Raw genomic sequence first — 23,861 nt, 5'->3', positions numbered from 1 at the left:
AAATGTTAGAGGGAGAATGAGGAGAGAGAATGGAGAGAAGGGAGAGAAGGGAGTGGAGAGAGAGGAGAGGAGAGAGAGAGAAGGGAGAGAGAGAGGAGAGAGGGGGGGAAGGGAGAGAAGGGGGAGAAGGGAGAGAGGGGATAGAGAGAGGAGAGGAAGAGAAAGGGAGGAGAGACGGTGGGAGGAGACAGAGGGACCGAGAAAGAGAAGGAAGGTGACCAGGGGGGAAAGGGAGGATAGAGAAAGAGAGGAAGAAAGTTAAGACAGAGGGACAGATCTAAGAATGCAGAGTATACTTGTAAGAGAATACGAGGGGCATTTGGAACAGAGAAGGAGGGGAAGGACTTTGGAGGTGGTGAGAGAATGGAATTTTACCAGAAGGAATGTGGGAGGGGAAAAATTGAATTGAATTGAGAGGGACAGAAGAGAGAGAGAGAGAGAGAGAGAGACAGACACACAGAGACAGTGAGGGGAAAAAAGAGGAGGAGAGGGAGAGAGATCTGGAGGATGGAGAGGGGAGAGGAGGGAGGGGAGGGGGAGGGGGGGGGAGGGAGTGGAGGGAGAGAAGGGGGAGAGGAGGGGGTGGAGGCGGGGAGACTGGGAGACAGAAACAGGAGACACATAGCGAGAAAACAATACAATGCACTAATACAATAATACTTTATTAGCCAAGTATGTTTTGCAACATACGAGGAATTTCATTCCTCGTATTTCAAGAGAGAGAGAGATAGGCAGAGATAAAGAGCTAAACAGAGCCAAAGAGAGAGAGAGAGACAGAGAGTTACAGATACTATAACACACACAGATGCAGACGCACACACACACAGTTCTATCTAAAACCCTCTTAAACGCCACTATCGTATCTGCCTCCACCACCAAACCTGGTGGAACGTTCCAGACCCCACCACCCTGCCCCACAAATCTCCTTTAAACTTTCACCCTCGCCTTAAAGCCAGGACCACTAGCCTTTGACATCTCCTACGCCTCCCATAATGTGAAATGCGTTCAGAGGTTCTAGAAGCAGAATTATGCCATTCGGCCCATCGAGCCTGCTCTGCCATTCAATCACGGCTGATCTATCTCTCCCTCTCAACACCAGCCTTCTTCCTACAACCCCTGACACTCGCACTAATCAAGAATCTATCTATCTCTATCTCTGCCTTAAAAATATCCACTGACTTGGCCTTCACAGCCTTCTGCGGAAACGTTGCCGGGAATGAGTGGGTTAACGTTTGTCAGCACTGGGCCTGAACTCACTGGAGTTTAGAAGATGAGGGGGGAACCTCATTGAAACTTTACCGAATAGTGAAAGGCCTGGATAGAGTGGATGTGGAGAGGATGTTTCCACTAGTGGGAGTCTAGGAACAGAGGGCACAGCCTCAGAATTAAAGGACGTTCCTTCTGGAAGGAGATGAGGAGGAATTTCTTTAGCCAGAGGGTGGTGAATCTGTGGGATTTATTGCTACAGACAGGTGCGGTGCAGGCCAAGTCAGTGGATATTTTTAAGGCAGAGATAGATGTTTTGATTCGAGAAACTGTCCCTGAGGTGTGCGTTTCACACTTCTGTACCTCTAGTCCGATGGCAGAGGGGAGAAGAGGGTGTCACGGTGGCGCAGCGGTAGACATTAGACAATTGACAATAGGTGCAGGAGTAGGCCATTCGGCCCTTCGAACCAGCACCGCCAATTCAATGTGATCATGGCTGATCATCCCCAATCAGTACCCCGTCCCTGCCTTTTCCCCATATCCCCTGACTCCGCTATCTTTAAGAGCCCTAACTTGCTCGGTCTTGAAAGCATCCAGAGAGCAGGCCACCACCGCCCTCTGAGGCAAACTCAGAACTCTCTGTGGGAAAAAACGTTTCCTCATCTCCGTTCTAAATGGCTCATCCCTTATTCTTAAACTGTGCCTTCTGGTTCTGGACTCCCCCCCAACATCGGGAACATGTTTCCTGCCTCTAGCGTGTCCAAACCCTTAATAATCTTATGTTTCAATAAGATACCCTCTCATCCTTCTAAACTCCAGAGTGTACAAGCCCAGCATATGCTCCATTCTCTCAGCATATGACAGTCCCGCCATCACGGGAATTAACATTGTGAACCTAAGCTGCACTCCCTCACTAGCAAAGAATGTGAAGGATCCTCAAATTAGGGGACCCAAAACTGCACACAATACTACAGGTATGGGCTCACTAGGGCTCAGTACAACTGCAGAAGGACCCCCTTTGCTCCTATACTCAACTCCTCTTGTTATGAAGGCCAACATGCCATTCGCTTTCTTCACTGCCTCCTGTACCTGCGTGCTTACTTTCATTACACACAGCTTACTGTGCTGGGAAGATGGCAACGCGAGGTGAAGATGGAGTCAATGGCAGGAAGGTTGGTTTGTGTGTGTGATGGTCTGGGCTGCGTCCACAATGGGCCATGTTTATTCCCTTTAGGAACCAATCACGCTGGGATATTTCTGCCCACTCCCCCTTTCATGAACCTTGTGTCGACTCTTGTCCACAAGCTGTCCCTGAACCAGTAAATCCGGCAAAAAAACACCAAACTCCAGCGAGATTAGCCTGGTCCAATATCCAAGGACTCGAGATCATAATCAGTGCAAAAGTCATACACAGTGTGGAAACAGGTTCTATGGCTCGACCTGCCTATACTGGCCAACATGCCCCATCTACACTAGTCCCACCTGCCCATGCCGGCCAACATGCCCCATCTATACTAGTCCCACCTGCCCATGCCGGCCAACATGCACCATCTACACTGGTCCCACCTGCCCATGCCGGCCAACATGCCCCATCTACACTAGTCCCACCTGCCCACACTGGCCAACATGCACCATCTACACTGGTCCCACCTGCCCATGCCGGCCAACATGCCCCATCTACACTATTCCCACCTGCCCATGCCGGCCAACATGCCCCATCTACACTAGTCCCACCTGGCCACACTGGCCAACATGCCCCATCTACACTAGTCCCACCTGGCCACACTGGCCAACATGCACCATCTATACTAGTCCCACCTGGCCACACTGGCCAACATGCCCCATCTACACTAGTCCCACCTGGCCAGTCCCACCTGCCCATGCCGGCCAACATGCCCCATTCTACACTAGTCCCTGCCTCTACACTAGTCCCTGCCTTAACCACCTCCTCCGGCAGCTCGTTCCATACACCCACCAACCTCTGTGTGAAGTTACCCCTCAGATTCCTGCTAAATCTTCTCCTCTTCACCTTAAACCCATGTCCTCTGGTCCTCAATTCCCCTACTCTAGGCAAGAGATTCTGTGCATCCACCCCATCTATTCCTCCTCGCGATCTTGTACACCTCTATAAGATCACATCCTCATCCTCCTGCGCTCCAAGGCATAAAGTCCCAGCCTGCCCCAACCTCTCCCTGTAGCTCAGGACCCTCGAGTCTTGATCACGAAGGGTGTTAGAAGTTATGGGTAGAAGGCAGGAGAATGTGGTTGAGAGAGAGAGTGGGACAGAGAGATAGATCAGCCACGATTGAATGGCGGAATAGACTTGATGGGCCGAAGGCTATTTCTTCTCCTAGAACTTGTGAACTTATGATTCCTGGCAACTGATTCCCGTAAATCTTCCAGCTTGGCAACATTTTCCCTGTCACACAGCGCCCAGAACTGAACACAATGCAGCTGTAAAATCTAAATTGGCAATGTTTGACAGAACTGCAACGTGACCTCCCAACTTCTGTACTCTGACTGTTGAAGGAATTTCGGGACAAAATAATGCAGAGAAAGGCAGGACAATTCCAGTAACAGTTCAGTGAACTCAAAGTAATCCCTGAACAAACGTTGTGATACAGTGCGGAAAACAGGCTCTTCATGAAACAACAGTCCTGCAGCTCAGCACTTGCTCCCCCTCCCCCTATTCGTAACAAGAACAGGCAGTATATAATCCTCCACCATTTTCGCCACCTCCAACGGGATCCCACTATTCGCACACCTTCCCATCTCCACCCCTTTCCGCAGAGACCGCTCCCTCCAAAACTCCCTGGTCGACTTATCCCTTCCACCCAACCAACCCCACCCCCCCCCCCCCCCCCCCCCCAGGTATCATCCCCTGCAACCGCAGAAGATTTAAGTTGGGAGGTCATGTTGGTGAGACCACATTTAGAATATTGTGTTCAGTTCTGGGCACCATGTTATAGGAAAGACATTGTCAAGCTTGAAAGGGTTCAGAAAAGATTTACGAGGATGTTGGCAGGACTAGAGAGTGTGAGCTACAGGGAGAGGTTGAGTAGGCTGGGTCTCTATTCCAAGGAGCGCAGGAGGATGAGGGGAGATCTTATAGAGGTGTACAAAATCATGAGAGGAATAGATCGGGTAGACGCACAGTCTCTTGCCCAGAGTAGGGGAATCGAGGATCAGAGGGCATATGTTCAAGGTGAAGTGGAAATTTCTCTATCCATGCGCATTTTCAATCTTTCTCTCTCTCTCTCCGTCTCTGTCTACCTCGTCCTCTCTTTCTCTCTCTGAGTCTCTCTCTCTGTCTCGCTGTATCTCTTCCTCCCCCTCTCTGTCTCCCTCTCTTACTCTCTCTCTGTCTGTTTTCTTTTCTCTCCGTCTTTTTTCTCTCTCCTCTCTCTCTCTCTCTCTCTCTCTCTCTCTCTATTTTTCTCTCTAGTTTTTCACTGTCTCCCGATCTCTCTGTCTGTGACTCTCTCGCTCCCCTCTCTCTCTCTGTGCCTCGCCCTCTATGCCTGTCTGTGTCTCTCTCCCCCAGCCCCGGTTCACCTGAGTTGAGGGAGTGTAACTCTGGGTCCAGCGTTATATCGAGGACACGGAGTTCTTTCAGGTCCGGTTCTCTCTCCGCCAACATCCGAGCCAGATGCCGCCCCACGAAGCCGCTGCCGCCAGTCAGCAGGTAGACAAGTCCCGCTCTCCCGGCATCCCGTCCCGATTCGGAATCCGCTCCTGCAGTCATCTCAACTGCGCTGCCAGTGAGAGAGAGAGGGGAAGAGAGGGGAGGGGAAGAGAGGGGAGGGGAAGGGAAGGCAAGGCAAGTTTATTTGTATAGCACCATTCATGCAAACAGCAATTCAAGGTGCTTTACAGGAAAGAAAAAATTAAAATAGTCAATAATTAAAAATTGCAAAACAAGCAATACGACAAATGAATGAATAATAAAACAACGTAAATGAAATAATAAAACGATTTTAAAAAGCACATAAAAGGGTTAAAAGCTCATATACAACAAGTAGGTCAGAGATGTATTTTGGACCTAGACCATTCAGTGCCTTGTAGGTCAGCAACAGAATTTAAAATCTATCCTCTTACACACAGGGAGCCAGTGCAAAGATTTAAGGACAGGTGTAATGTGGTCCATTTTCTTGGTGTTGGTCAAGACTCTAGCAGCAGCATTTTGGATAGCTGCAGTTGTTTAATTGATTTTTTATTGAGACCTGTAAAGATGCCAATACAATAATCTAACCTACTAAAAATATATGCATGAACAAGTTTTTCAGTGTCTTCTTTGGACAGAAATCCCTTGATTCTTGCAATATTTTTTAGAAGGGACGGGAAGGGGGGGGAGGAGGGAGGGGAAGGAGGGAGAGAGGGGAGGGGAGGGTGGGGAGGGGAAGAGAGGAGAGGGGAGGGGAGGGGGGGAAGAGAGGAGAAGGGAGGGGGGAGGGAAGGGAGGGGAAGAGAGGGGAAGAGAGGGGGGGGGGGGGAGGGGAATGGAGAGTAGGGGAAGGGAGGGGAAGAAAAGGGAGGGGAGGGGGAAAGGGAGGGGAAGAGAAGGGAGGGGAGGGGAAGAGAGGGGAGGGGGGAGGGGGAGTGGAGGGGAAGGGAGGGGAGGGGAGATGAGGGGGAGGGGAGAAGGGAGGGAGGGGGGAGGGGAGGGGAGGGGGGGGGGAAGGGGGGGGGGGGAAGAGGGGGGGAGGGGGAGGGGGGGAGGGGGAGGGGAGGTAGGGGGGGAAGAGAGGGGAGAGGGAGGGGGGGAAGAGAGGGGAGGGAAGGGAAGAGAGGGGAGGGAAGGGAAGAGAGGGGAGGGGAGGGGGAAGAGAGGAGAGGGGGGGGAGAGAGGGGGAGGGGAAGGGAGGAGGGAGGAGAGGGGGAGATGAGGGGAGGGGAGGGGAAGGAAGAGAGGGAGATGAGGGGAGGGGGTGGGAAGAGGAGAAGGGAGGGGGAAGTGAAGGGGGAGGAAGTGGAGGGGAGGGGGGAAGGGGGGGGAGAAAGGGAGGGGAGGGGAGGGGAAAGACGAGGGGAAGGGAGAAGAGGGAGAGAGAGGAAGAGAAGAGATAACTTCTAAATTGGAATCAATCCATTCATGTAGGTACTAGGCTGGATGGGCTGAACGATCTAATTCTGGTCCTATCGCATAAACATTAATCCAATCCATTCGTGTGTGGGTAGTAGGCTGGACTGGATGGGCTGAATGGCCTAATTCTGCTCTTGTGACATACATCTTGATTAGTGCGAGTGTCAGAGGTTATGGGCAGAAGGCAGGAGAATGGGGTTAGGAGGGAGTGATAGATCAGCCATGATTGAATGATTAAATTATCTGTCCACTGACCACTAAAGTGCGTTTCATACAAGCGGTGTTTAAAGGTCGCTAAATATGATGTAGCTAAATATGCTGTCGTTAAATATGCCATACGTGTTATATAGAATTACGATTATGAAATTAAACACAAAAATGACTCAAAAATGCATTTACATATGATTAGCCTATTGATCACTTTTTCTCGCGGAATCCTAGTGTTCCGGGGAACCCGGTTTGAGAAACGCTGGAGTAGAGAGTGACTTGCCGGACTCCATGGTCATTGTTTTGGGGGATTTTCACAAGGCTAACCTCAGCCGAGAGCTTCCAAATTACAAGCATCACGTTACCTGCCCCGCCAGAGGGGAGGGAACACTCGTTCGTTGTTATACTGCAATTAGGAACACATATCGCACTGTTCCCTGGGCGGGTCTGGGACTCTCTGATCATTGTTTAGTTTACCTTATTCCGACCTACAGGCAGAAACTAAAATTTGCTCAGTGTGTGGTATGAACAATTAAAAGGTGGACAAGCTTGGACATTGAAAACCTACAGTCCTGTTTTGACTGCACTGGAATGTGTTCAGGGAAGCAAACACAAGCCTCGACAAATATACAATAGACATTAGGTGCAGGCGTAGGCTATTCGGCTCCTCGAGCCAGCACTGTGGTTCGCTGTGATCATGGCTAATCATCCACAATCAGTACCTCGTTCCTGCCTTCTCCCCATATCTCTGGGCTCTGCTATCTTCAATAGCCCTATCTAGCTCTTCCTTGAAAATATCCAGAGAACCGAGCCTCCACCACCCCTTGAGGCTGAGAATTCCACAGATTCATAACTCTCTGGGTGGAAAAGTTTTTCTGATTGACAGATCCCAAATCTCACCTTTCAGTCCTGGGCCTCCTCCATTGCCAGAGTGAGAACCAGCGCAAATTTGAGGAAGAACACCGCATATTTCACTTGGGTAGTATACACCCCGGTGGTATGAACATTGACTTCTTTAATTTCAGGTGCTGCTTTCATCCTCCCCCTTCCCAGCTCTCCCACAAAGCTTATTGTCTCCACCTCTTCCTTTCTTTTTTCCGCCCCCCCCATCCCCTTGAGATCAGTCTGAAAAAGGGACTCAACCCGAAACGTCGCCTACTCCTTTTCTCCCTAGATGCTGCCTCACCCGCTGAGTTTCTCCAGCAATTTTTATCTACTGATTGTGGATGATCAGCCATGATTACAGCGAATGGTGTGCTGGCTCGAAAGGCCTACTACTGCACCCATTGTCTATTATCTATTGAGGTGGAGAGGCTGTTCAGCCAGAGACAGAAAAGCCAGAAATCTCCAGAACCGGACAATGTTTCCCCCTCTACCCTCAAGCTCTGCACCAAACATATGGCACCGTTCTACACAGACATTTTCAATCAGTCATTGCAAACCTGCACTGTCCCTACCTGCTTCAAAGTCTCCACTATTGTTACCATACCAACAAAGCCAACTGGCCTGACTCCAGTACACTAGAGAGCATATTGACCGGTTGCATCATGGCCTGGCTCTGCAACTTGAGCGTCCAGGAGCAGGAAAAGACTGCAAAATGTTGTGACCACTGCCCAGTCCACCTCTGGCTGTGACCTCCCCACTATCGAAGGGATCTATCGGAGTCGCTGAATCAAAAAGGCAGCTAACATCATTAGAGACCCACACCATCCTGGCCACACACTTATTTCACCACTGCCATCAGGAAGAAGATACCGTAGCCTGAAAACTGTAATGTGCAGGTTCAGGAACAGCTTCTTCCCCACAGCCATCAGGCTATTAAACTCAACAAGAAATAAGCTCGGAACTACAACAGACTATTATTATTATCGCACTATGATTGTGTGCTTTTTTTGAGTATGTGTAGATAAACATATTTTTTTTCCTCTCGTTTGGTCGCCCAATTATAGGAAGGATGTCAACAAAATAGAGAGAGTACAGAAGAGATTTACTAGAATGTTGCCTGGGTTTCAAGAACTAAGTTACAGAGATAGGTTGAATAAGTTAGGTCTTTATTCTCTGGAGCGCAGAAGGTTAAGGGGGGACTTGATAGAGGTCTTTAAAATGATGAGAGGGATAGACAGAGTTGATGTGGACAAGCTTTTCCCTTTGAGAATAGGGAAGATTCAAACAAGAGGACATGACTTCAGAATTAAGGGACAGAAGTTTAGGGGTAACATGAGGGGGAACTTCTTTACTCAGAGAGTGGTAGCGGTGTGGAATGAGCTTCCAGTGGAAGTGGTGGAGGCAGGTTCGTTGGTATCATTTAAAAATAAATAGGATAGGCATATGGATGAGAAGGGAATGGAGGGTTATGGTATGAGTGCAGGCAGGTGAGACTAAGGGATAAAAAGTTGTGTTGGCACGGACTTGTAGGGCCGAGATGGCCTGTTTCCGTGCTGTAATTGGTATATGGTTATATGGTTTATGCACTATATTTACATATTCTGTTGTGCTGCAGCAAGTAAGAATTTAATTGTCTATCTATCTATCTATTTATCTATCTGATCCTATTCTATTCTATTCTATTTTCTATCTATCTATATTACTAAAACTCTGATCTTGACCGCTTTTGGCCCACTATGCTGCGATTTCCGACAGAACGCCGCCACTTACGGCCGTCATTTTTGTCCACATCGCTCAGAGCCCCTCTCCGCCTTACGGGTGCGGAGGATTTTTCCCATTGATGACAAATCAGAGATATATTAATGTTTTAAAAAAAGTCACCATTCTCTCTGCTGCCCCTGCTGGAGGGAGGGGAAGGGACTATAAATCCAGCAAGTGGTGTGCCTCACTCAGCCTCTGAAAGATGGATGAAGCCAAGGGTCACATCTCTCTGAGCTCTGAATAACACTGAACAAATGTCTACACAACTGTGAGTCCCCTTAATGTGGTTTGAAAATGAAAATATGGTGTATTTGAAGTAAAAAGGCACTGCCTGCAAATGGTTGTTTGGGTCCTTTGGTTTGAAGTTGAAAGGCACTACATACTGCAAATAGTGGCATGGTTAAAAGGCACTACTAACTGTAAATGGTGGCTTTGGAGCTTTGGCTTGAAGTTGAAAGGCACTACTTACTGCAAATGGAGGCGGGTGCTTTGGCTTGAAGTTGAAAGGCACTACTTACTGCAAATGGTGGCTTGGGAGCTTTGGCTTGAAGTTGAAAGGCACTATTTACTGCAAATGGAGGCGTGTGCTTTGGCTTGAAGTTGAAAGGCACTACTTACTGCAAATGGTGGTTCGGGTGATTTGGCTTGAAGTTGAAAGGCACTACTTGCAGCAAATGGTGGCGGGTGCTTTGGCTTGACGTTGAAAGGCACTACTTACTGCAAATGGTGGCTTGGGTGCTTTGGCTTGAAGTTGAAAGGCACTACTTACTGCAAATGGTGGCGTGGGTGCATTTGCTTGAAGATGAAAGGCACTACTTACTGCAAATAGTGGCATGAAGTTAAAAGGCACTACTAACTGTAAATGGTAGCTTGGGTGCTTTGGCTTGAAGTTTAAAGGCACTAGTTACTGCAAATGGTGGCTTGGGTGCTTTGGCTTGAAGTTGAAAGGCACTACTTACAGCACATGGTGGAGTGAAGTTGAAAGGCACTACTTACTGTGGTGGCTTGGGTGCTTTGGCATGAAGTTGAAAGGCACTACTTAGTGCAAATGGTGGCTTGGGTGCTTTGGCTTGAAGTAGAAAGGCACTACTTACTGCAAATGGTGGCATGCAGTTGAAAGGCACTACTTACTGTAAATGGTGGCTTGGGTGCTTTGGCTTGAAGTTGAAAGGCACTACTTACTGCAAATGGCGGCATGAAGTTGACAGGCACTCTTACTGAAAATGATGGGTTGGGTGCTTTGGCTTGAGGTTGAAAGGCACTACTTACTGCAAATGGTGGCATGAAGTTGACAGGCACTACTTACTGAAAATGGTGGGTTGGGTGCTTTGGCTTGAAGTTGAAAGGCACAACATACTGCAAATGGTGGCTTGGGTGCTTCGGCTTGAAGTTAAAAGGCACTACTGCAAATGCACTTAGTTCCTGTGTCCACTGTATTATGATTTTAGAAAAAACGCTACCACTTACCGCTGTGATTTTTGGCCATCTTACTCAGTCCCCCTCCGCTGAGCAGGTGCAGAGAATTCGTCCCATCAATGAAAAACAAAATTGTTATTAGTGTTTAAAAAATGTTGAGAATCACTCTCCTGGCAATCACGCCATAAAAGCCACACCTTTTCCGGTGGGAGGGGGAGGGGTTATAAAACCCGGTAGTGTGGGTGTGGCTCAGTCTCTGCGTGTCACGACTCGCATACACGCACTGAATTCAACGAGTCAGAGTGGTATGAAGGAGACTTCGGACGTCCTGAAAGAAGCCCCTACGAGAGAGAAATGGAGAGGACGTCTCCCTAGAGAGAAATGCAAAGAAGCAGGTAAGAGACTGCAAAAAATTTTCCACTTACCTTGCAGGTAGGAAATACAAGAAGCTGCAGGAGCTGGAGAGGAGACTGCAGAAATATTGCAGCCAGAACCAGCAGCAGCAGTTAGCGCGAATCCTCTGGAGGGGATTCCCAAACGGCTATTTTTAGCACAGAACAGCTGTGCCCGACGTCGCTCCCCGCACCGGCAAGATTGACTGTTGCCGGGCGGGAAACAAAGCTACACGGCCCGGGGAGTTTCTAGACCAAGTCGGGTCTATTTTTTAGATGCAGTCGTTAGGGGCTCCGCAGCTGATTGAAGCAGCTGCACCACCCGGGAGAGAGAGAGAGCCGACATCGGGGACAGCAGCCCATGGACCTGCGCTACGGGGTCCGTGGGGCTGCGGGAGGAAGGACGTTCCTCCGAAAACGGCAGGCTGAAAACCAGTACAGGTAAGAACAAATTTCCCTTACCTTTTTGGTGCTTTTTTCCAGACGTGCTTGCTGTATTCTGAAGAGACTGGTGTGTTGCTGAACAGCAGGGAGCCAGCTAAGGACGTCAGGGCACAGCCACAGGTCGTTACTGTGTGTTGCTGAACAGCAGGCAACCAGCTACTGATGTCAGTATAGAGCTGAAGGGCTGCCAACACAGAGTTTGCTGTTGTTTAATGACCAGCAGCAGGCAGCAATAAATGTCGGCACCAGCATCTCCCAGATGGGAGCGAGTGCCAAACTTCACCCTAAATGGGTAGAGGTGCCCGTGAGTACCAGGACCATGGGGAACGGTCCAGTGCCCGTAGGCATGGGGACGGGCTGTGGGATATACCGCGTGCGACTAGTGCCCGAGAGCACCAAGGTCGGCAGGAGCGGTCCCATATATTAAGCACCCGCGACGACTAGTGCCCGAGAGCATGTAAGTCGGCTGGAGCGGTTTGCTGGAGTAAAATTCTCCATAGTGGCAGGCTCCGGGATTGGAGGATAGCCACAGTGGGCAAATAATATAAGTCCCACAGCAGTTTCCCATATGGGCTGCATGAAATGTCGGACGCCTCTGAGGAGGGTATGGAAGGTCTGACGGGGTAAAGCCTGAGCAGGTGATGGAGCCACTGTCCCCTATTGAAGGGGGGGGAAAACAACCTGCCGAACATGATGAGCAGTACTGCCAGCAGAACTCACGGAGAATGATTTCGAGAGGATGGCTGTGAGTATTGAAGGACTGTGAGTCCACCCATTAACTTCAAGCTAATAGTTTGCTGAAGTGTTGGCAAGGGTTCTATACCCCGGGAATATTGTGGTGCTCTCAATGTAGCCATTGTTACAGGTGCATTTGCAGACGTGTTGGGAAGGCCGTAATACTCTGAAAGGTCTCATGGCGGGCATACAGCTTTGGCCCGCATGTTTTTTAAAAAAGGTGTACAAAATTAGTGACCTTAAGGATGCCATTAGCACTATTTTTTGAAATGTGTAGTTGAAGGGCCATTCAGCCAGCTCTAGACCCTACTTCGCTATACTATGTGAGCAAAGGGCTATAGACCCCGTTATTTGGGGGGGGGGGGGGAGACCTGTCTAAACAGGTAAAGAATTGGCGTGGTGGCTTGACTTTGGGGCTGATTAAAGCATCCAAAGGATTTCTGGGGAAGACATTAACCTTATGTGCATCCTAAGAGAGGTAGTGTGTTTTTGTAATTATACTACAAAGAATTGGGCAGAGGTACCCAGCAGCAGCGTCCTGTTTAGGGTTTGGCCGGGACGACCACTGTGGAGATGCAAACTAACATTAACCTTTAGGCTCTCCACAACCGCATATGAAACCAAGGAAAATAACTTGGTTACCACCAATAACCATGGAGGTAGGTGAATTTGGGGCTCCAGTATTAATAGGGAGCACGGAAGTTGGGGGGATATTGCAACTTCATGTTGATGCTTGGTGTAATATATCCATGGACAGATATATCCTTAGCAGTTTTAAGGGATATCTGATAGAGTTCTACACGAACAAAACCCTCCAGTACATAACCGGATAGATATACATGCTGGTATGAAATAAACTAAACCTGAACAACAGGATTTGTCTCAAACATCTTTATTAGAAATAAGAAAGATGGGGGATGCCGTATTATTATGGATTATCAATACTTCACAATGTTGTGCAATATATTCATTTTAAAAATGGATATGTTTAGCAGTGCAAAGATTTAGTGTGCAGCAGGCTAGTCTATGGGAAGTATTAATTTAAGATCCTTGCTATTCAATTTCAAACTGGGGGAAAAATTTTAAACCAGTGTTGGGACTGCTGCAACACCAAAATCATAGAATTATGGTATAGTTGGATGATATCCTTATTGTGGGAATAACTTAGGAATCGGCATGTTAGGCAGTGGTTGCCACTAATCAATTGTTTGTGCAGCTGGGATGCATTGTCCATCCACTTAAGTCAAAATTGACACCATTAACACATTTAATATGTTAATGACTTACTAATATGGAAAGCCACAGAGGTCAACTCGGCTGTGCTATTACAAACAGATGCCAGTGCAATTGGTTATGGTACAACTGATACCATCTCGAGCTATGGGGGAGATGGAATATATAAGAAGCTAACCTACATAACACTAAGGGTTAGAAATGTTAAGTGCATTTCATGGGCAAAAATCTTATTGCTCAGGAATGAAACTGCAGCATGGTAGATGGTAGATAGATAATACCTCGGTGATGGCATATTTAAGTCATATGGGTGGAAAGATATCACCAGCTTGTGATGAATTGGCAAATTAAACTTGGGAATGGTGTGTCCAAAGGAATATTTGGTTATGGGCTACGTATCTACCAGGGATACTAAATCAGTGGCAGACACCAGGCCACGAAAAATTATTGGAAGTACTAAATGGATGTTGGATAGATGGTATTTGCTAAAATCAGTAAAGTAGGTAAGGCCGGATATTAGAATTGCATCCGGGGTTAAATCACCAGTTACCGAGGTATGTATCATTGATACCAGATCCTGAGGCAGAAGCTACAGATGCTGTTTCACTGCACTAGGGGAGGGGTTTTTCATTTATGTATTACCTCCTTGTCTATTTATAAATTTGGGGTACGAAGGGACATTCAACAGGAATCGGCATTGGGGATGTCTTAGTACCTGATTGGCTTACCCAACTATGGTTTTCCGGGGTACAGGACATGGTGCTGGAACTATGGATAACGGTAGATGTAGTCCTAAGTTGCTGGTGCATCCAGTAACTGAGGATAGCTATCCATGTCATAGAAAATATTGATTTAGTAGGTTGTAGACTCTAAAACACCGCTATGGGACATGGGGCTATCAAAAGAACTGTGGACATGATCACAGCAGCACGAAGAAGGTCTACTCTATAACAGTATTTAGGTCATATTAAAATGGACTAATTACTGCCATGATAACTTTCTGGACCACAGAAATAAGGATGTTCCGGGGGTGCTACAGTTGCTTACCAGCCTGCAATATGGAGGACTGTGTTTCAGCACTGTGAATAATGCCGAAAGTGCATTGTCAAGTTATTAATGGCAAGAAACAGTAAGATAACTATATTTGGAATGTAAGTGTGGCTTTGATCTTGCTAAGGAATTGGTCGCCGGCTACAGCATTAAATCTGGATAACTAACTAGAAATGGTAATGCTGATAGCGCTAGTCACAGTGCATAAGCTCCAGTTATTGCTAAAAGTAAGACTGGATGGCTTCACTATTGCGGCACGAAGATTGAGGTTTGTGATCCAGGACCGTATTATTAAACAAAATAGGCCAGGATTAGCGGGGCAGGTCATAGAATTGATGGCCTACCCGGAGGACAATGCCTCTGTATAGTAAAGTACGGTTTTGTTATACAGTAAGGAAATAAGGCTATCAGAGGCAAGGAATTGGCGTTTAATCAGCTATAAGATACTGTACCATAGAGTGTAACTCAGACCATTTCGCGGTGGCTGAAATATGGGATATGATAGGCGGGAGTGGACAATAACATATTTAATTCTCACCCCACCAGGGCTGCAGCTACATCTGCAGCAAAACGCCTTGATGTATCCATGGACCAAATCCTCAGGATTGCAGGATGGTTGTTGGAGAATACGTTTCAGAAATGTTAACAAACCAGTTAGCAGTATGGGAACGTTTTTTTTCGGGGAACAATTTTAAGTTCTGTATGATAATTTATCCCTGAAGAATACAGGGTTATGATTTGAATTAATTCGATATTATTTATCATTTCCATTAAATAATTGGTATGAATGCTTTGAATATAATTAACAATTTCTCTCTAACTACCAAGGCAGTTGTGAAGCATGGACTCGTTTCCACGGCATGAGGTCACAGAGCTTTGAAATCTTTCATGGAGTCCCTCACGTGACTCCGAAGTAAAATAGTAAGATTAAACGAGAACTTACCAGTTTGAAGTTTGATCTGTATCTTGCTTTTGAGGAGGAACGTTGAGGGAATACATGCCCTCCGCTCCCACCCTCATAGGGTCTGGTAAGTTCTCGTTTGGTCTGTGCTTCTTTAAGTCTATCTGCTATTTTAGGTCAATATAGGGTATCTGTGACCCATCACCGCTGCTTTGAAGGAATGACGCATGCTTGCAGATCAAGCTGGTAAGAGACTTTGAATGCCCACCCTGCATGCATTTGAATTTGGTGGCCTTGGGTCCAGCTTGAAGTGGTTGGAAACTGCACTTGAATTTGGTGGCCTTACACCCTTCTTGAAGTGGTTGGAAACTGCACTTGAATTTGGTGGTCTTGCACCCTGCTTGAAGTGGTAGGAAAAATGCACTTGAATTCGGTGGCCTTGCACCCTGCTTGAAAAGGAATTTCAAGGAATAGTCATGAGTCAACTGCCAGCCCACCAGCTGTGAGTGAGCTGCCAGCAGATCAGGCTTGAGAGACTGAGCTGCCACCCCATAACCCATACCAGCACTCCAGAAAGCCCCCCCACTGGCCACCAATAATGGAATTGATGGAGAGGTGGAATATTGCGTCGGGGGACCAGCCCTCCTGTGTGAACATGGGACCCAACGGGTCCCAGTTAATCTAGTACTTAACTAAAACTCTCATCATGTCCGCTTCCGGTTTGCATTGTTTTAAAATTTGGGTAAAAATGGTTCACAATAGCGCTATGATTTTTCGTCACCTTACCCGGCATCGCCTGTGCTTCAAGTGCACAAAGTTTTGTTCCGATCGATGGAATATTACAAAAGTTATGAAGGTTCAAATATCGTAAAAAAAAAGGCCCCTTCTTGCACTCGCTGATCACCGGCAACGAGGAGAATAAAGCTGAAGGAGCGGAGTGAGCAGAATGTGGGGAGCGAGCCCCCCACAACCTCCCCCCCCCCCACTCACCCCCTCCCCTCTACATGCCTGCTGCCCACACACCCATCCCCTCCCACTCCAAACCCCGCTCCCCCACACACCCCTCCACCCACACTCCCCTCTCCCACATCAATTCCGCCCACCCACACCCACCCCCACCCCCCCCCCCCATAACCTTCCCACCCCACACAACCCTGCCACGCCAGCGGTAGGCTGTGGCAGGGGAAGGCCATGGCAGCACTCCCCCCACTACCAGCCTCCGTCAGGCCTCACCTGAAGCCATCCCCGTCCCCAGCTGCAGGATGCTCCCCACCGGTTCCTGTCTGAAGCTGGTGGGGAGCGGCAGTGGTTACCACGGCAGCGCTCGTCCCTCTCCGCACCGGCCACCGACAGGCCCCGCCTGTAGCCGTCCCCCTCCCCCAGCTGCAGAATGCAACAAGAGACACAACAAGAAAGAACTGAACTGAATAAATCTCATCTTTAACATTTAAATTGTTGTTATATTATGAGTTATTCACATTTTAAGCTTTAATAAATACCTTTTCCACTTGCCGTGCTCGTCAGCTGTGCCTGCGCAGCACTGCCAGCACGTTCTATGTCACAATGGGAACCCAATGGGCGGGAATGGCGGCCCCACTGGAGAGCCGCTCAGAGTGTATGGGGGGGGGGGGGGCGGGGGAAGGCGGGTTGAGGGGGGATGGAGGAATGCATGGCAGGGAATGGCAATGGGCGGAGTGGGGGGGTGAGGGGAGGAGGTGGGATCAGGAGCATCTCAACGGGGACCCGTCAGCCGCGCCTGCGCAGTTCAGGGCTATGGGTGAGTGGTGGAATATTGCATTAGGGGACCAGGCCTCCCATGTGAGAATAATAATAATAATAATAATAATAATACATTTTATTTGTATAGCGCTTTTCGAGGACTCAAAGTCGCTTTACATGGTGAGACCAAAACAAAATAGAGCAGTAAGACAGAGATGCAAAGGGGAGGGGGACATAATAATAATAATAATAATAATAATAATAATAATAACAACTTTATTTGTTAAGCACCTTAAAAAACAACCAAAGTTGACCAAAGTGCTGTACAGAAAAAAAAAATAAGCAAGACATCATAAAACAGGCAGAACAACAGAACATACAGCTAACACGATGCGCATAAATTACATACGAAAATTCAACAATAAATTAAAAGACATAAAACATGAGTATGAACATGCAGCAAAATCAAACAAATAAAGTAAATAAATAAGTCGACTCCTTACTGGTCTACAAAGGCCACGGAGAACAGATATGTCTTCAGGAGTGATTTAAAAACAGCTAGAGAAGGGGCCTGTTTAACGTGCAGAGACAATTAATTCCACAATCTCGGAACTGACACAGCAAAGGCACGGTCCCCTCTGAGCTTCCGCTTAGTTTTTGGCCCAATCAGGAGCAGCTGATCATCTGACCTGAGAGAGCGGGCGGGTGCATAAGGGTGAAGAAGCTCAGATAGGTAGGACGGGGCAAGACCATTTAGGGATTTAAAAGCAAATAAAATAATTTTAAAATTAATCCTATACTGAACAGGCAGCCAGTGGAGAGAGGCCAAAATGTGTGAAACGTGATCATGTTTTCGTGTGCCAGTCAAGAGACGAACAGCTGCATTCTGTACCATCTGGAGACGGGCGATGGAGGACCGTATACTAACCCCCAGATACAGTGCATTGCAGTAATCCAGCCGGGTGGTAACAAAGGCGTGGATTACCGTCTCAAAGTGCTGCCTCGACAGAATTGGCTTTATTTTGGCCAGCTGCCTCAGATGGAAAAAAACAGATTTAACAACAGCCCTTACCTGACAGTCAAATCTAAGCTCAGGGTCCACTTTAATCCCCAGGTTCGTGATGTTAGGTTTGAGATATGCAGACAAAGAGCCTAGATCAACAGGGGGGGCCCCAGAGATGCCACCAAAGATCATTACCTCCGTCTTGTCACCATTAAATTTTAAAAAGTTCAGTGACATCCAGGCCTTTATGTCACTAAGACACTCAAGCAAGAGCCTGACAGAGTGTACACCCCCCTTTCCCAGAGGCACGTAAAGCTGACTGTCATCAGCATAAAAGTGGAATGAAATCCCGTGTTTCCTAAGGATGGAACCAAGCGGGAGCAAATAGAGTGAAAAGAGGAGAGGGCCAAGAACTGAGCCCTGTGGTACCCCACACGAGAGAGGAGCAGAGGAGGATACAGAGTCCCCAAGGCTGACACAGAAAGTTCGATCAGCCAAGTACGACCTGAACCACTCCAGGGCTATGCCCCTGATACCCACCCACTGCTCCAAACGGGAGATCAAAATTTCATGATCCACTGTGTCAAAGGCAGCTGACAAATCTAAAAGCACGAGGACAACACAGTCACCATGGTCAGTAGCTAAAAAAATATCATTAAAAACCCTCAAAAGGGCCGATTCTGTGCTGTGCCGGGACTAAAAACCGGATTGGAAAACTTCCAAAATGTCATGTTCTTCCAAAAAGACCATCAATTGCCTGTGCACGATCCTCTCTAGGACTTTCGATAGAAAAGGCAGTTTGGAGATATGCCTGAAATTCCCAAGAACTGCAGGGTCAAGAGCAGGTTTCTTAATCAGGGGTTGTACTACTGCATGTTTAAAAAGCGCAGGAACAACACCCGAGGACAAACTGCTATTAATTACAGCAATAACAGATGGTCCTACAGTGGGCAATACCTCTTTAAACAGCCGAGGAGGAACAGCATCATTCGGAGAACCTGAGGGCTTTGAACGACCAACAATCTCATTCAAAAAGGAATTAACTACTTAAACTGATCAAACACAGCAGTGCATGGAACAGAGATCGAGGGGTCATAAGCAGATGGCGGGATTAGAGCTCTAATCATAGCGATCTTATCAATAAAAAAGCGGAGGAAGTTCTCACACACAGCAGGGGACGCCTCCACAGAGACAGCCTGCGGGGCATTAAGAACTGTGTTAATGGTGTTAAACAAAACACGAGGGCTGCGGCAGTCAGAGAGGATAATACCTGAAAAATGTTTCCTCTTAGCAGCTTTCACAACTTTCTGATAGTGACACCAACTCTCCCTCAACATTTGAAAAGACACCTGCAGTTTGTCTTCCACTTCCGCTCAGGTCCAACTGTACTAGGTGCAATAGTAACCTCAAATAATACAGGCATATGGTCGGAAAACACAGCATCACAAATCTCTAGATTAGAAACGGGCAAACCGTATGATAGGACAAGATCGAGTGTGTGACCGTGCTCTTGTGTGGGTCCGGACACAGATTGGACAAGACTAAATGAATCAATGAGGTTTAAAAAGTCCTTTGCCATAGGCTTTTCAGGACAACACACGTGAACATTAAAATCACCTACAATGGGACTAAGGGTATGCAGAGGTGAAGAGATGAGTGTTGAGGCGGGACTGGAAGATGGTGAGGGACTCAGAAGTTCGGATCAACTGTGGGAGGGAGTTCCAGAGCCCGGGAGCTGCCCTGGAGAAGGCTCTGTCTCCAAAAGTGCAGAGGTTGGACTTGTGGATGGAGAGGAGACCGGCTGATGTGGATCTGTGGGACCGTGAGGGTTGGTAGGGGGAGAGGAGGTCAGTGAGATAAGGGGGGGGGGGGGGGGGGGGGGGGCAAGTGGTTGAGGGCTTTGTAGGTGAGGACCAGGATTTTGTAGATGATCCGGTGGGAAATGGGAAGCCAGTGAAGTTCTTTGAGGACTGGGGTGATGTGGTGCCAGGATTTGGTGTAGGTAACGACTCGGGCGGCTGCATTCTGGACCAGTTGGAGTCGGTTGATGTTGCTGGAATTAATGCCAAAGAGAAGAGAGTTACAGTAGTCCAGTCGGGAGGAGATGAAGGCATGGATGAGTCTTTCAGCAGCCTTTGTGTGAGAGAGGGTCTGATTTTGGCAATGTTGCGGAGGTGAAAAAATGATGTTTTGACAACATGGCGGATGTGAGGCTCAAGGGAGAGGGTTGAGTCAAAGATCATGCCAAGGTTGCAGGCCTGAGGAGATGGGGAGACAGTGATGTCGTCAATAGTAAGAGTGGGGTTGTTAATTTTGGCAAGTGTTGAATTGGAGCCAATGAGGAGAAATGAGGACCCAACGGGTCCCACTTAGTCTAGCATGACAATAAAACACTCATGACTCTTGACTAATGGCCTGTCGCACTGACCTCTACAATACTCATACCCAAACTTCATACTCATACTTACTTTATTAGCCAAATATGTTTTGCAACATACAATGAATTTGATTTGCCATACTAATAAACACACAAAATACATTTAAACATAAACATCCACCAGTGACTCCTGCACATTCCTCACTGTGATGGAAGGCAAAAAAAATTTCAATCCCTTCCCTTCTTTGTTCTCCAGCGGTCGGGGGCCTCTAACGTTCCATTGAGGGGATGATCTTACTCCCGTAGCCTGCGGCGAGGCCTCTTTGTTGCGGTGTTCAAGCTCTTGCATCGGGGGTATGTCAGTTCTCCCGCTCCGGCCGATCGAACACCGGGTCGGGGCTAGTCAAACCTCATGCGATTTTGAGGCTGTGAGCTCCGCGATGTTGAAATCCGCAGGCCACGGTTGGAGTGTCGATCCCGGGCAAGGGATTGGCCCTGATAGTAAATCCACGTCCCCGTGGTGGGGCTCAAAGTCAGTCCCAAGCACGGCCTCCAGCTCCACAATGTTAGGTCGCAGAGTGAACGGAGATACGACCCGGAAAACAATCACATCTCCAGCAAGGTAAGAGATTGAAAAAGTTTCTCCCTCATAAAACAAACCAGAGAACATTAACACAAATGATTAAATCTCACTAAAAATAACAACAAGAAAAATGACGAAAAGGACAGACGAGGCTGCCAATCATGTGGTGCCCTGGTGGCCATTTAACCATGAAGACCCTTGAAAGACTTGTGCTGGCCCACCTAAAATACATCACAAACCCCCCTGCTGGACCCCACTGCAGTTTGCATTCAGGGCCAATAAATCAGTGGATGACGCAGTCAACGTAGGCCTGCACTTCATCCTCCAGCAGCGAGACCGCCAGATAGGGTTGCCAAATGTCTCATATTAGCCGGAACATCTTGTACATTGGGCTAAGTTGGTTTGTTCTGTACGGGACCGCCCTTGTCCCATGACTGCTACTACTCAGGTCGAGGGTCGGACGGTTCGGAGCGCTGTGTCCGGCCTCGCCTCACCCATACCGACGCATTGCAGCACCATGGAGTGCAACAGCAGAGCCTCACCAAAGTGCTAACAAATCAGCTTCAACGACTGCCATTATGAAAAGCTTTTCTTATCTTTTTCCAGCTTGTAGCCACGGAATCAGAATCCAAAATATCCTTGTTGCCAATGTCACATCTTCGCCTAAAATTAGGAATAATACTGACAGCAAAAATCATCATCGTCATCCGGTCCTGCAGCAGATCTGATGATTGCAACGTACATGGGAGGGTGGTGAGAGAGTGGGGGAAAGCCTGGATAGACTGACTGGGTTACCGTAAGATGTGCGTTTGTCAGCACTGGGCCTGTACTCGCTGGAGTTTAGCAAATGAGGGGGGGACCTTATTGAAACTTTATCGAACAGTGAAAAGCCTGGATAGAGTGGATGTAGAGAGGATGTTTCCACTAGTGGGAGAATCTGGGAACAGAGGTCACAGCCTCAGAATTAAAGGACCTTCCTTTAGGAAGGAGATGAGGAGGAATTTCTTTAGCCAGAGGGTGGTGAATCTGTGGAATTCATTGCCACAGACGGCGGTGGAGGCCAAGTCAGCTGATATTTTTAAGGCACAGTTAGGTAGTAAGATGCTTGATTACTATGGGTGTCAGAGGTTGTGGGGAGAAGGCAGGAGAATGGGGATAGATAGATCAGCCACGATTGAATGGTGGTGAAGACTTGATCGTACGTTAACCCAGCGGATATCTTTAAGGCAAAGTTAGATATTTCCCTGCCACAATGTTTCTATTTCCCTGCTACAGAGGGCAGTGGAGTCCAAATCACTGGATGGATTTAAGAGAGTTAGATAGAGCTCGAGGGGCGAGTGGAATCAAGGAATATGGGGAGAATTCAGGCATGAGTTATTGATTGGTGACGAGCAGCCATGATCACTATGAATGGCGGTGCTGGCTCGAAAGGGCCAAATGGCCTCCTCCTGCACCTATTTTCTATGTTTCTATAGATAGATTCTTGATTAGTACGGGCGTCAGAGGTTGTGGGGAGAAGGCAGGAGTGATCTCCCAACCTACCTTACAGCAGACATTGCTTTTTTTTTATCACCACTCTCTCTGTAAATGTAATGCTACAGTATAAGTCTGTAACACTATATTCTGCACGCTGCTCTTAGCTCAGCCTGTTTCACTTCTGTATGGCTTGATTGTATTAACTATCTGACAGGATAGCACGCAAACAAAGGTGTTCACTATATCTCGGAATGTGACAACAATAAACAATACTGTCACACATGCCTTGCCTCCAGGCACTTGGGACTCTTTCTATACTCCTCGCCTGAGCTATTAGGAGTTAATCTGCTCCTCTAATCTATCACATAGTAAAAATACCTGAGATCATCACCAATAGGGTGCCGACTAATCAGTTCTGCATTTTGTCGGTTCCATTCACGTTTGCATTTTGGGTTTTCTTCAGTACTTCCCGGTGAGCCTGCATTCGAGTCCTTTCCATTTCTGAGCCAACTGATAGATTAGTCAGCCAGTGTGGACTCGGCAGGCAATCCTGGTTAGCTCAATCAGAGTTTGGATGCTCCCAGTTCCAGGACAGAGAAGATTTTGGCTCATGCAGTATAATATAGATAAATGTGAGGTTATCCACTTTGACGGCAAAAACAAGGGGGCAGATTATTATTTCAATGGGGTTAGGTTAGGTAAGGGGAATGTGCAGCGAGACCTGGGTGTCCTTGTGCACCAGTCACTGAAAGTTGCCGTGCAGGTACAGCAGGCAGTGAAGAAAGCTAATGAAATGTTGGCCTTCATAACAAGAGGATTTCAGTATAGGAAAAAAGAGGTTCTTCTGCAGTTGTAAAGGGCTCTGGTAAGACCACATCTGGAGTATTGTGTACATTTTTGGTCTCCTAATTTGAGGAAGGACATCCTTGTGATTGAGGCAGTGCAGCGTAGGTTCATTAGATTGATCCCTGGGAAGGTGGGACTGTCACATGAGGAAAGATGGAAAAGACTAGGCTTGTATTCACTGGAGTTTAGAAGGATGAGGGGATCTTATAGAAACATATAAAATTATAAAATGACTGGACAAGCTAAATGCAGGAAAAATGTTCCCAATGTTGGGCACGTCCACAACCAGGGGCCACAGTCTTAGAATAAAGGGGAGGCTATTTAAGACTGATGTGAGAAAAAACATTTTTACCCAGAGAGTTGTGAATTTGTGGAATTCCCTACTACAGAGGGCAATGGAGGCCAAATCACTGGATGGATTTAAGAGAGAGAGCTCCAGGTTTAGTGGAATCAAGGGATATGGGGAGAAGGCAGGCACGGTTTATTGATTGGGGATGATCAGCCATGATCACAATGAATGGCGGTGCTGTGTCAAAGGGCCGAA

The 23,861-nt window shown here is 47.6% G+C and overlaps 1 protein-coding gene across 1 annotated transcript in view; it reads right to left on the bottom strand.

Annotated features, from left to right (window-relative positions):
- LOC129715960 (3 beta-hydroxysteroid dehydrogenase type 7-like) overlaps positions 1-16,691 on the bottom strand; it is a 32,466-nt gene extending 15,775 nt beyond the window's left edge. Inside the window, exons 1-2 of the mRNA XM_055665846.1 lie at positions 16,547-16,691; positions 4,613-4,961 (exon numbers count right to left, since the gene is read on the bottom strand). Coding sequence (XP_055521821.1) covers positions 4,613-4,951 — 339 coding nt within the window. The 5' untranslated portion in view covers positions 4,952-4,961; positions 16,547-16,691. The remainder of the gene's footprint in view (positions 1-4,612; positions 4,962-16,546) is intronic.
- Positions 16,692-23,861: the final 7,170 nt, after the last annotated feature.

Source organism: Leucoraja erinacea, unplaced genomic scaffold (assembly GCF_028641065.1).
Source record: "Leucoraja erinacea ecotype New England unplaced genomic scaffold, Leri_hhj_1 Leri_154S, whole genome shotgun sequence".
Classification (NCBI taxonomy): Eukaryota; Metazoa; Chordata; class Chondrichthyes; order Rajiformes; family Rajidae; genus Leucoraja; species Leucoraja erinaceus.
The sequence above is the reverse complement of the archived record's forward strand: the minus strand, read 5'-3'. Positions and strand labels throughout refer to the sequence as shown.